Genomic DNA, 15,027 nt, shown 5'->3' with positions numbered 1-15,027 from the left:
ACGTTGACCTCTTGTATTTTCCAATTTGTTCGAATAATTGAATGTGGATCATCTACACATCAATGCTTTTGATGCCATTATATAATTGGTAATGTAGGCAAATATGAACAATATAAATTTTTACATTTTTTTCTAGATGCTATGAATTGAAAGCAGTTTTTGTATTTTTATTAATCATATATATTTGTATTTTGTAGCGCAAGCTATAGCTCTGATAATTGCTTATGGCACATTGTACTTTAAATTACTATTCTATGAAAGTCATATCATCATGTATATGATTTTTCATGTCAACCAGTTTAGTTCTGCTACCTAAGTCTTTTTTTTCAAAATTTTGTTATTAGTATTATTTATTATTTAGTCGTAGCAACTTAACAACCGAAATAAAAAATGATGTAAGCTAGCTTATTGTAGAAAAGGTTTGTTCTTTTCTTCCGTCGTCCTTTTGATTGTGTTTGCAATAATAATGACTTTTGTTTAATAGATAATATGTATGTTTGAGAAGCAATTTCTTTTGCAGAAAATACCCTTAAATTTAATAATATATGAAACGTGTTTATGGTGCAACGAGAAAAAACGCAAAAGTCAGTTTTTTTTTCAGGGTTTATAGAATGGCTTTGTCCCGCTGGTAAGAATTATCAATTAGCGATCATCAAGTGGCGATATGCTATGTAACAGTAATATTATATCAGAAACTTGAATGAAACTATATTTAAATTTGTTAATGGTTGATGTTTACAGGTGGCCGTTGTTCACGAACTTGTAACTGGTGATTTATTTTTAGATATCAACGAATAAGTGATAACAGAAAAATAGCTTCAGATTTGTTTTGCAATTTTTTATTATAATTTCTTTATAATCATATAAGTTTAAGTGATCTATCTAAAATACGAGAATTTTATAAGTATTAAATACACAATTACAATTATGAATTTTATGAATGCTAATTACTTCATTCATTGAAAAATAATTATAGTTTGAATATTGGCTTTGAACAAGTCTGATGAATTTGGCTTAAATCAGGAAATTCATATACTTGTGCTATGTATAGTTTATACATATACGGTTATTTAACGAGAAATTGTATCGTTTTTTGCTTTTGCTGCAATTAATGTTCGTATTATTAACTGTTTAAACATAATATTATTTATTATATTTTTATATTTTTGTGGGTTATATTTAATAAGTTAGCGCGCTAATATTCTGAAATTATGCATTTAATGTATGCATAATATATTAATTTAAATTTCATAAGATCAATTAAACGAACAAACATTTCCATTGTACTTAAGTGAACAAGGCAAGTACTTTCGATTTTTTTAACAGATTCTTAGCAATACTTAGTATCAAAAAATTATAATATGACACTAACTATTGGTGCATGGCCCGTACGGTAATTTTTTTAAAGGCTTTGGAAAAATTATTTTTTTCGAAATAATTCGATTTTTTTATGTTTTTTATTTTTGAATTTTTTTGAAAACCAATCGCTCTGCGTTGCTATTTTATAGACGATATATAGAAGCGCGTATGCGCCGCATCATAGAATAACTGTTAAACATTATAAATCTTGGTGTGCAACCCATGGAAATGAAAACAAAATTTGTACTTATCTATAAAATATCTGATAATTTCATGCGCATATGTCTAGATCATTTTTGACCATCAAATGCCATTTTTTTACTTTTTTCATTGGATCTCCGAAATCGCTGAACCTGCCTTCCCAAAAATTTGAACAGTTCTTTATTTCAATATCGTATTTATTTAGAAACATGAGATTAGGTTTTCTAATGCATGATCGAATGTGAGATAAGGTCCTTTATTCTCAATCGGTTTGATTATGGTTTATTTATTTACTTGTTTGTAAACATATACAAACGTCGTCATCTAATAATTCTTCGAATAATGAATGCTACAGTATTTATAATAATTTATTTGAAAACATTTGAAGCAATTTTGATTATGCATTTATCAATTTTTGTTGATTATTGATTATTTTCATTCATCGAAGGTTATTTATGGTACGGGAAATTCCAGCAATTTGCCTTATTGCTGGAATGCCATTGTTCAGACGTATTTTCGTTTTATTATATTGGCCATGAAGGTGACAATATTCATGGCATGGAGCTTTTTCACGAAATGGTTGCTACCCCTGGTAGAGGTAGTAGCGGAAAGTTTAATGGGACTAATTGTCCCCTTACAAAAGTGGAAAGTCCGCGAAATAACGTATGTAATAAATAATAAATAAATATATCTTCTTTTATTATAACTTAAGTGACAAACCAGTGATTGTAATAAGAACTGCAACAAATACAGTTTAATACAGTCCATAGCTACAAGGGTTAAATTATAACCCAACAACCTGAGTTATCGAAGAAGAGTTTTAATTAATTTCATAACTACGTGACGCAAATACAGCCATAACACATACCACTAGTTAGTATTTTGCATTGTTTACAATACAATATTGTTTTAAGTTGTTTTCATATAATATTAAACTTGTAGCCGCCTACACCGAATTTTCTCAAATAATTGAGTGGGAGATCACTATACAAATTTCAGCAAGGCGATCAACGCTGTTGTAAAACGATCACTATACAAATTTTATTTTATTCATTCATTTGTATAGCTTGACAGTATGATGCAGACGGTTCTTGGTCCATATTTTTATTTAGGTTAGATATTATATTTATATATTGCTGAAACAATATCACATGTTGCGAAGAGTTTGGAAAACAATGTCGGGGTCAGTTGATCATTTTTCCTCCGGGCAGATTGCCCAATGTATAGATGGTAATTAGTCAGGCGATAGATAACGATGATAATTAATTAGATAATACATACATACACACACATATATGTATATAATTGCTTTCGATTTTCTGCATTTGCGGTTTGGCCGTGAAAGCATGGTGCTACAGAAGCAGTACGCGATCCACACATGTGCACAATATTATTTGCTGCACACGGCACCATACTTTTAAATGTGCGTCATTCTATAATTGTGTCCTGAGGATTTGTGATACGGCTCAAAGAAATCGGGCCAAAAAGCATTTCAGATGATTGTTGTTTGATCAAAATATAGCGCTATAAAAACCTTGTCAATAAATTTAAAATATCGGAGTTTGAATTTCCTTAATATGATGTCATTCCTCGTTATATCTTACAGAGAAAAATGTAATGCTATATTGATGCGGCACAATGTATAACTTTTACTATCCCAACCAAAAACTTTTTGGAGTGGACCATATGACCATTTTAAAAGCCTATACTAAATCTCTGGTATATATTTAGAGATCAGCCATAGCGTGTTAAGATGCGTATTTATGTTTTTAAAATCACTCTGGAAAATATATCACTCATTTTAAATCTAGTAGTATGACATTTCGTCTTAAGGCAAATTCCTGATATTTTTATAAACAAATAATAAATAGTTAAAATTACGGAAACATTTACGATAAAAATGGCATTACTAATGACAGATTCAACTATTTATGTAAAATGAACATTGGGTTTATAATAGTTAAATATGAGAAAAATTTAATCTCTATACAGCACTCTCTAAATCAGGTAACTAACTATTTTTTCTTCATTATTAAAATCTTCAACAAAATTTGAAAGATTTACTCGAAATGTTTAGTCTCCTGGAGTGAATCTTATAAGTTTTTGATGTGAATTCGCATTTACTAGTACAGAATTAAAAATTTAGTAAACAAAAATATAATTTATATAATGTATATAAAACTTGTCATAATTTGATATGCATATTGCAAATATTCATTTTAGATTCCCAAATGTTTCCGGAATGGCTACATCTAACTCTATCGTAAAATAAATATTTGCCTTTCACGTCTTTAACAGACTTTCATATTATTTGAATAGCGAACTCCGGCTTTGTCTTCAATTCAAGCATATTTTGATCAGTTTTAATTTAAAATAAATTTTTCTAATCAGTTTAGTAGTTTATGAGAAAACGTCGATGAAAGGTCTAATTTTGACAGATGCTAAAAAACGTTACTAATATTTTTCAAACATTGATGAAATTTTAAAATTAAACTATTTGTCGTAAGGCCGTAATATTTCAATAAGTTGTATAAGACCATGATATATGTCATCAAAAAAAGCTTCATAATTAAACTTAACATTTTAAAGGTAAAATAAAATATTCTATGCTATTCTATAAGTTTTATCTATATAAAACTATTTTTATAGTGTGTTACGTACATTTTTTCTATAGAATGCGTTAGTTTTTATAATACTAGTTGACATGTAAAACATTATTATCTTTGTTTTTTATTGGAACAGCAATCAGAACTTAAGGGTGCTATGAGTTGACTTTTATCTTCGTCGTTACGGTTTTATAGATGGCAAATCAAACACTTATTCTATCTCTATTTGAAGAATATGTATTATCATTGCAATTTTTGCAATAGTGATGAATTTTTTATTGAAGTAGCAATTTTGTGCAAGGACTCTTTTCACTTGTAAACATATTGCTATCTATATTTTTAATATGAATTGAATGCTTTCTAAATCATCTAAATTGTTTTAGCCGTATTGCATCATTTTTTTAAGGTATGTCAAGATCGTGTGAAGCATAATGATATAATAAAAAAAACATTTTCGATTTTTTTAAGTTAAGATAACTTGTCCTAAAAGAAGTCAATAATAGAATAATCAATAATTAGCTTAGATATCTTGCTCTAAAAACGTCAACAATATAATTTCATTTAGTAAAATGACAATATGACAAAATACCATGACCTCTATACAAAAGATCCTGATTAATTAAAACAAGTAAAAACAAATAAATTTATATCAACTACGAAATATTGAATTTAATTAGGGGTCTTCGTGGGGGAGGTTTGCAATCAGGCGGATCGCGGTTTCAATCCCCATCACGAACTATACACTGATATCAAGCAGTAGCGATATCAATTTTCAGTTGGGAATATAGATCTTAAATATGTTTCCAAGTGAAAATAGCCCTTCTCGGGCATTGCTGGAATTACCCGCCCTATTAAATAAATTCTAATTATAAAGTAATCAAATATGGATGGATCAACCGTTGGGTTACCATCTAAAAATACGACGTAAGGGAAAGTTTCAGCCCAACAGCTTATAGGACGTAAGATCCTGATTGCTGTTAAAATATGATAAAAAATATTTGTATACGTTATGTTTTAGTCCACTCGCTGTGATATTAATATAGCAATTGGCTTATTAACTTTTTTTTAATGTCTACATGTTTATAAACACCGTTTTATTACTTTGGGCAAACCTCGTTATTACTATTAATCACATAAACAAAGAACGTAAAATCTTGGTATATACATACTTTATATCTCGCATATAGTATGTCTACGAATGCGTCTGGACATTTTCGCCAGGAAGCTGTTGGTGTAGGTGACCACCTTGCTTTTCAACTCTATTTTCTATATTTATATGTAAATATTTTTGTGATATGGGGATGTTGCAGCTTTTTATATGTTTCGGGTCTTCAGTACGTGATCGTATGTTCTTTACACATGACATCGTGTTTCTTGCAGCAACATTGAATTTGTTATGTATTCATCATTATATTTAATCATTCTTTGCAATAATTATTTCATTTGATATACCTATTTTTTATCTTTTCTATTTTTTTACATACATGGTATAGTATTTTTATTGAGTTTATTCAAAATACATACATTGAATTTTCGTATATTATTATAGATCCTGAATTTCTTTTTAAACATTCTTTGCAATAATGATTTTGATATGTCTGTTTTTCGGTCATTTCTAAATTTCTTTAAGTGTATGCATAGTATAGAATTATATATGATTCAAAATGCTCTTGGCCATTGACTTTTAATGTTGATATCTCTCAATATAGCGTATTTTTTAAAAAAAAGTTGGTATTCAATATTAAAGTAATGCAAATGTCGATGCAATACTGTAGCATACTATCAGTAATTTCGAAAATATAGTTCTATAGATTTGACACGCAAAGCCTTCCGAAAAGATGAATTACGAAACACACAACCAGGCGCCAAAAATATAATTTCAATGATATTCCTAATATTTATCGCTTTACTTTCGTTTTTTTTCTCCTTGGGCTTATTTAATTTAAAATTTTTATAGCTGACTTACATGCAATCATAACAAATTGAATTTTACCATTATAATGTATAGATTTACTTTTTAATTATCCTAATTTTGGCTGAAATAAACATTATATTTAAAGAAATCACCAAATGGCCGATTTAAATTGACATATCAATCGAAAACATAAATAATTTTTATTAATTTTAATTAATATTTTTAACTATTGGTAAGATGGTGTCCATTAATCACATGATCGATTCTTTTTAAAGATTTTTGGGCCCCTCTTGATATTCAAAATTACCCCCCCCCCCTTTCCAAACAAACATCACATGTTTTTTTTTTTAATTTTTAGAACTTAAGAAAAAACAAAGTTTTTTTTGAAAATTTAGGTAAAAAATAATTACATGTGACATCTACTAGACTCCTCCCTCCCCCACGTGATTTTTTTTATCAAACCAGGGGGGTTTAATAAAAGTCTCACGTGTATAATGGATGCCCCCTAATTTAGTTTTTTCAATAATCAATGCCATTTCGATGAATTCAACAAGGGTTGGGAACAAGGGTTCAAATTTTATCATTTCTATTAATTTTTAAATATTGGGACTAGTGATTTTGTGATGGACTAGTGATTTATAATTCCAATTGTCATGATTATTGCGTTTATTATTTCTGTGCAAATCAATACTCAATGGTATTCAGTTATGCATTAATATAGAATGGTGTCCGAGAAGGCGAGTACAATCTCAGTAATTATTTGTATCAAATATCACTTGGACGGATTGATATCCCAAAACGCTCGCGTCTTACAAGTAAAACCAAGCCAAGAAGATCCGTTCCCCTACTCATCTTTCTTTTTCTCCTGGTCCCTGCTTCCCCGACGCAAGCACTCCTAGATATTCCTACATCGCTCTGGAATATTCAGAGAAGCGTTAGTTCAAATCCAGGTCTGGCAGTGCAAGGAGCGATTTATTAGTAGTAACGAACCCTAACCGGGCGTTTTAAACGGGTGTTTGTTGAATAGTTCAGCGTTTTTTGTTTAACACTTTTGAATAAAACAAAATATACAATGGCGGACGTAGATGTTCAAATGCAATTCACAACAACCACGACCAAAACGCGTAAAGTGAAGAAGTCGTCCAAGAGGCGCGAATCTAGCGACCATGGTGAAGTTACTATTACAGAGATGGAGAACGGACACCAACAGCAAGGGTATGTGCCGGCAAAGTCTTTACGAAGAATTTGATTATTTTGGATCATTGATTTGGAATATGACCTATGAATATTTGGAAAATACCTTGATGGATAACTTTTAATTAGATCTTTGTGTCAATATGTCATCGTTTGAAATTTGGTTTTCAATTTAAAATACCAATTTATTCTGTTTTCTTGGTTCTGTTGCCAAATAACGCGAATCACAATCCATTGCGTCTCTACCAAAGACCAGCTTTGAAACCGTCAATTCAGTAATAATTACTAAAATTAAATTGCTACACTCTTTTCTTCAGTAGTGTTTTGTTTCTAGTATAGCATAAAAATTTTAATACTTGGTTTATATTTTTTTCTGTTCATTTCCACTTCCTTCTTGGATACGGTCATCGGAACCAAATCAAGCTTTGATTCAAAATGCGGCACATACCCTAATTAATTAAGGTACATATAATAAGAAGTATTTGTGTGTGTATTATCAGTATTGGAATTTTGAAATTGACTTTGTTTTAGTGATCGATTTGTTTTTTCACTTCTATCATAATTTTGTGTTTAATCTTGAACTGAAGATTAGTTGTGAGGACACTTTGTCATCTCAAATTAAAGTTTAACCCACGCAGCTTAATATTATTACTAAGCATGCTACAACGCAAATATTTTCGTAATATTAGTTTAGGTGGCATTACGAAATATTCTTACACTGGTCATCATATTTGACAATTTTATAATGCCGTTTTGACTAACTTTTTTTATCCTTCTTTATGTATTTTACTAAACTAATAATGTTTATTGAATTTCATTTATTATACTTTGAAATCGCTACAAATAAATCGCTTTGTGGGAAATTTTTGAAATCGAGAGAAGATCAGTTCGTTCCGTATTGGTATTTGGCGTTATGTAATTGAAGCCGTTTTGGCATACATAGATTTGCGCATTTGAATATATGCATTTGAGGTTTTCAGTAATTTCAACTGGCAACTCGGTAATTATATTTGTTTCTAGTAACCTGTCGTCGTATTGTCGCAAATGTCCTAGCAACATTTAGATATTATTTGATGGTTTATGGTTATGTTAGTTATGTTTTTAGGTTTTAATGATGAAAATAAACCGAACAAACTTTTTAATGTAATTTGTATAGTTGAAGCAAGAAATGCTCTTGATTATCTGTTTGTCTACCTGATCATTTATATCAATCCTTTATATTGTAACTTGATACTATATTTTAATTTAAATATTTCAAGTCTGAATCCACTATAGCAATTATAAAATATACTATAATATATAGCATATAAAATAAATTCAAGTATCAATTTTGAGCCAATTCAATTAGGCAGATCGACTACTTTAAAGAAATTTTCCAAAAGTCTCGTGTTTCATTCAAGATGTTTCGTTCAGTTGTATTGTTTACGAAATAAATAAGCTAACCGAGAATTGGACCGTTTACCTATATCAACGAGATGCCATTCCGTAATACATGATTGTGTAGGCGAGTTTGTATTCATAATATTGGAATTCTTGGCAACCGTTCAACAAGCATTTAAATCTAAAATTTTTGGTTGCGGAAAGACGAATATTGTGCTTGTATAGTTCATGCACATTCACTTTCATATATTTAATGTACTTTTTTATTATTTCAATGCATATATAATGTTTTTAGAATAGTTATTTTGAGGAAGTTGTGATAAAAGCACATAAACAATAAGATGTAGTGTAGTAGCTCGATATATCTTAATTATTTTTAGGTATTTTAATCATTATCGAATCGAATATCCGGTATATAATATTTTGCGAATAATTTACACAAATTTTTAAACTATATTTTTAATATCGACAATTAGTTTGTTTCAAATTATTTAAATGAATTAATTGTTAATAGCAATTATATATAATTAATATAATTTTTATTAATTGATTGGTATTTATAACTATCATAATTTATATAGGAATAATATAAATTTAATTATAAATACTCCTCGTACTAACGTTTGAAATTGTTTGTGAAAACAAATTCAGATTAAATTAGCATTTTTTCAAATTTTGACCTAATGCGAAAATTTACCTAATATTGTTGGATTGTATATGTTTACTAAATTATATACCATTAATTGTTATTTATTTTATAGTTTTCAATATAAAATTCATTCTGTACACAACACTTAACAATTATGCTTGTTATATAGTATTTTAATATTATTACAATTCCTCAAATTTCAAAATGTAATCGGTCGTTTTCCGGCGAACGTTCTACTAGGATGTAGTAAAGTAAAGGCATATGATGGATGTATGGATGTATGGATGGAGCATTTTCTATGTCACGTATAGGAAACATACTTGTTATATCCGTCGCTGGTTAGCCAATCACTGCCAAAAGTACGTTAATGTGTAACCGCCACCACACATACCCACGCGGATCATATATGTGCAAAGTTGTTACACACGTAACCTGGTATAATAAATATCTCATGGTTGGAGTGCAATATAATACTCGGTGCCAGGAATAGAACTGGCCGTTTATCTCCTCAAGTTTTGCACACAACACGGACTTTTGCGCACGACACCATGGACTCATATCCGAAAAACTAGCGATGATGTCTCAATCGCGAGAAACTTTTCAATAAATTCTTCGCGTGCATTCAATAATTGTCACTCGAATCAAATTCGTTTTGAATTCTGTACGTCTCTCTCTCTGTGGAATCGATTCACAGGTACTTGAAATTTGAAAGTTTTTAACGGATTATTGAATCATGTAATACATTGCAACCACTCTTCATTCATTCGCACATGTGCAGTTTGATACAAGTCATTTATTTATAAATATCGCAACACCAATTTAAAATTTCGTAATTAACCATTTTTTTCAATGAATTACATTATTGTCTAATTATTCCCAAACGTCCTCTTCGGTGCTTTTAAATTATGTCTCTCAAACAATAAAAGGATATAATTATTTGATTTGCCAAAATATGGCACTAACGATTTTTGTCAAAACATTTACCACCGACCGTACACATTGCATGCATCTTGCCCATGGACCTTACAATAGTATTTATAAGGTCTTTGAAATTGCCACACAAAAACACAAAAAGAGCAGTATAAGACTACAAATTAAATACAAGAAGGGACTCACTCTACAATGAATCAAAATAATAAAATATTTTTTCAATGTTTTGAATCAACTTAATATTCTTACCGCAAAGATTTAACCCTTACGATTTTTATATTTTGAAAATGAGAGCATGCAACCCCCGAGAAATATTCATATACTCTACAAACAAACTTATTGATCATTACCATTTGAAAAGTAGTTATCGCTTTTGTCGAAGGCACATTTTAGATATAGATTATGGTAGTTTCCATTATCTAAATCCCAATTCACTCGACGCTTGTTTACTTGCTGGATTGCTCCCTAGTAGCTGGCCACAAAGCTTTGTCTCTATATCCCTATACGGTTTGCACATAAAATTATGCCTTTGCTGTATAAATAATTTTAATTGATGTGTAATTTAATTTAATTCAAATTTTATTTGCAATATTTGATTTATTTTTTCATGCTAGAACTAGAATATATAATATATTTTATATATATACATATATATTAGGGTGGTCCCTAATGTTGATGTTTTGGAATTTCCTTGCTCCCAGGAGCTCAAATGCTTCCAAATTGATAAAAAAATCTCTGAAAGTTGTAGCTCTTATTATCAACTTTAAGATAGTTCGCACTCCAACCAAAGGTTCTTCTTCCTAAGTAAATACTTATTTTATGAAATATATTAAATTTTTATTGTATTTATTTTATTTATGATCAAAATAAGCAAATACAATATTATTCTCAAAATTTTGATTCACTTGTCGCTAAGTTCGGAATTTTATCCATGTTATTCCCATAGAAACTTTGGATGGAGTGCAGACCACTCTAATATATATATACATGAAATTTATTATATATCATAAGTATATATTATACAATTATACATCAAACTTAGAGATAAACTTTTGATTGAGCTTGATATGATTCATAATTTTGTTTTTAACATATATTGTTTATAGTGAATTTGCTTACTTTGATTATCATTATCCCCATTAACAATCAATGCATTGGTTTCAAAATATAAAAATTTAGTCAATGGTTTTTGACTGGATATGGACAGATTAAGAACGGCGTTTTTATGCATTTTAAATCATTTCTTCTTAAACAATAATATTTATGCACTACTGCATTTGATTAAAATTTAAATAATTTAATATCTTATTCGTAGAATTGAAAATTAATTCTTAACTACAAAGCTTCAATAAATTATGACCGTGATAATAATTGCTTTTGCAGTCAAATCTGAAGTGCGTACTTTTAAATATTGTTTCTTACAATGAAAATTTAATTAAATTTTGTGATTAGTGATTCTAAATTGATATTATTCTTTGGAATTATAGATCTATTGGTTGAATTACAGAAATGACGTGATAGCGGCGTCGATATTTTAACGAATGACGCAAAACCTATTCTAATTGATGCCAAAATAAGTTAGATTAGAAATATTTGAACAGTTATTTACGAATCGACTTTAGTTACATTCCTAAGTTTTCCTTCAATTTGATCCATCAATTGTTTTCAAAATTAGATCTCTTGTAGATCTCTGTTGTCAATCGTATTAATTAGAAATTATTAATTAAATTTCTATGCATAACTGATAGACAAGCCATTATCCGTCATATATATATAGTAAAGTTAGTATTTTTTTATGTCTGAAAAAAAAACTTGTAAAATCGAAAAAAAGAATTTTATGAGTGTGTCGACTATATCAAGTTGAAATAAATGAGAAGTTTCACTACATGTGTATAAAAAATTATTCACTGCATTTATTTACTCATTCTAATGAAATATTTACCGATTATTCTAGAGTATTAATTATTATTACCTATATAGAATATACGATATTACTATGTGATATATGACAGCTAATACTTTTTGAAATAATAAATAAATGCGTATATTCAATGCAGAGGTAGGTGGGTATGGTGGGCATATGGGCGTAAATAATTAAAAATCTTGTCACATCATCCAATGATGCATCTTAAATGCAGAAAAAACTTGATTTTTTACAAGTTATAATACGAGTTGCTGTTATCTACTATTTATATCATGTAAAATAAAAGCTGCTATGATGAGATTAATACCACAATCGCGTGAAGCTTTCATTTGAGTTTATTCGCGGAATCCGAAAAGACATTTAATACTAAAATCTAACTTGCACGGAACTTTTTTTATCCTTATTTTCTGGTTATATCTTTATATTGTAAATAGTTATTTGAATGCTGTAGAGAGAGGTGTAAAATATCTTTTCTAGATTTTCAGCAATTATATTGTGAATATCTATCTATCTATCTATCTATCTGACTATGTTCAGTAAACTCCCAGCTATTTCATAATTGTAGAAATATGTTTCTTTTTATTCAAATTCAAATAATTCAAAATTTTTCCCCCATAGGTAGGCGGGGTAAAATGGAACAGTCAGGTGGCAAAAAAATAAATGTTTTATGTTTAATTTTGAAGGGATTTTACAATATTCAAAATATAAAACAAATATAAATTTCATAGGCAGTTTTTTTACAAAGATAACACTTTATACAACCTTTGGTATTTTGTCAGAAATATTTATCAGCAAAGTTGGAATAACTATTTATTTAATTTTACTCTTGCAAAATTGCTTTTTTTAAACCGAATTTACATTTTTATTTACAATTTTTTATTGTTTACGCCTTTACCTAGGTAAAGGTTCATCCCATCCACGTGTTAGCTATTCAAAACATCTGTTGAATCTAACCTAAAATTGATACTACATCGTATAAAATAATTAAATAATGTACACTTAAAAATTATATCAAGGCTTCGTAAACTAAGCAACAAGGCAAACTAATAAAAAAACTGACAAGGGAAGAAAATAATTTTGTTACATATTTTCAAACATAACCGTTTATTTCCTGACAACGATGTTGCTTGATTCAAGGCGATTGCTGATCACATATCTTTTTTCCTATATTATCAAATATTGTTGTTAATTTTTTTCTAATTGTTTTTGATATATTGTTGGTGGACCTTTTCACCCGCAGACTTTTAAGACTGCTCTGCCCTATATATAAAATTATACTCTTTACTACTCTTATTTTTTCTCTAGTATAATATTGCAGTTAAATGCTTGGCACTTTAGAAGGAAACCCGGAAGCATTTTCTTTCATTCAAAAACAAAATATACATTAACAAATATCTGCATATATTCTTGATAGATGCGATTTGATCAAACTCATTTAACATGTATAGAATTTAACTCACAAATAGTAACCTTCTATAAATAATGCTTATGTCATTTCTTGCTCTTGGAAGATATATTGAATAAGAGAATAGTTTTCTATAATACGCATTATAGATTTTGTTACAAAATACAAGTTATTAAATCTTAATTATAATTTTTGACACTATATCAACGGAACACTTTACATATTTCTTAACAATAACGTATGAATGAAGAAGTCATAAAATATTTTTGTAAGTTTTTGTGAAGTTATTTCTAGAATAATTAGATCTTGTGGCTACATGATTGAATGCGAAACCTATTTCTAATTTTTAATAGAATCTTTGCTGATTTTAAAAATTGGTTATATATAGTTATTAACATCAGTTTTATTTTTAATAATAAAAATAATAAAATAATAAATATATTTTTAAAAGCTTTGTGTGCTAAACTAACATACGCTCATGAATTAACTAAAAATCCGATTAACTAAAAATCTAATTTAATAAAGATATTGTTAGTTTGAGTTGAATTTCATGAAGTTATGAATTGACTAAATTACCATCTAGCAGCTGTGAAGATATTATCAAAATACTACAACATACCGAAGCTTTCAAATCAAGATTTGGTTTGATTGTATATGATATTATAATATAATTTACATGATTTGAGACATACTATACCTTATGGACAATTAGTTTCCAATCACTTCAATTTATTGTGTAAACAAAATTTTGATTATGGCTGCATTCGGCGTATTGCACTTTTTGATGTTTTTTTTATTATTATTTGATTTCCTTGAACTGTACCGTATTTTGTATGTTTTCGATACTTGTTCCCTAATTAGCGTCGTTTTTTCAGTTGATTTTTAGTGGCGAGTACACCAAGGCCATGAACAAGGACTGGCACTCTGGTCACTTCTGCTGCTGGCAATGCGACGAGTCACTGACCGGCCAACGCTACGTACTCCGCGACGAACATCCTTACTGCATCAAGTGCTACGAGAGCGTCTTTTCCAACACCTGCGAGGAATGCAGCAAGATCATTGGCATTGATTCCAAGGTTTGTCTAATTACTTTTCGACTTAACGCTATTAAGTTCCTGAACGAGAAGTTTGTTTTCATAAAAAAGTCCGATTCGCTAATTTTATGTTTTCTCGACGTTTCAAGCCATTCTGAATCGAATGAGACCAAATTTGGAAAAAGTATATGTATGTGTATGTGAACAGATTTTTTGCCATAAATCGACGTTTTCTTAGAAACGGCTAGACCTATTTCAAAAACTAGCGTTTATCAATTTTGCGCGACGATCAGCCATGCCGTTTCTTTGTAAATACTAGAAAATAATAGAAAAGTGAAAAAAATTTCGTCCGCGTTTTAGCCCGCAATTCTGAATCGATTTTGAAAATTCAAAAATCGTTCGAAAGATATTGGTTAGGAAAGATACTGAT

The 15,027-nt window shown here is 29.2% G+C and overlaps 1 protein-coding gene across 3 annotated transcripts in view; it reads left to right on the top strand.

Annotated features, from left to right (window-relative positions):
• LOC113376681 (four and a half LIM domains protein 2) overlaps positions 1–15,027 on the top strand; it is an 85,113-nt gene that overhangs the window by 58,564 nt on the left and 11,522 nt on the right. For 2 of the 3 annotated variants that reach the window (XM_026616688.1, XM_026616689.1), the window contains one exon: positions 14,439–14,639. In XM_026616688.1, coding sequence (XP_026472473.1) covers positions 14,439–14,639 — 201 coding nt within the window. Of the gene's footprint in view, positions 1–7,020; positions 7,297–14,438; positions 14,640–15,027 lie in introns of those variants that run through there. The other variant, XM_026616690.1, reaches the window with a different exon arrangement.

This window comes from Ctenocephalides felis, unplaced genomic scaffold (assembly GCF_003426905.1).
Source record: "Ctenocephalides felis isolate EL2017-DRISC unplaced genomic scaffold, ASM342690v1 CF-g0.4_SCAFFOLD_01886, whole genome shotgun sequence".
NCBI lineage: Eukaryota > Metazoa > Arthropoda > Insecta > Siphonaptera > Pulicidae > Ctenocephalides > Ctenocephalides felis.
The sequence above is the reverse complement of the archived record's forward strand: the minus strand, read 5'-3'. Positions and strand labels throughout refer to the sequence as shown.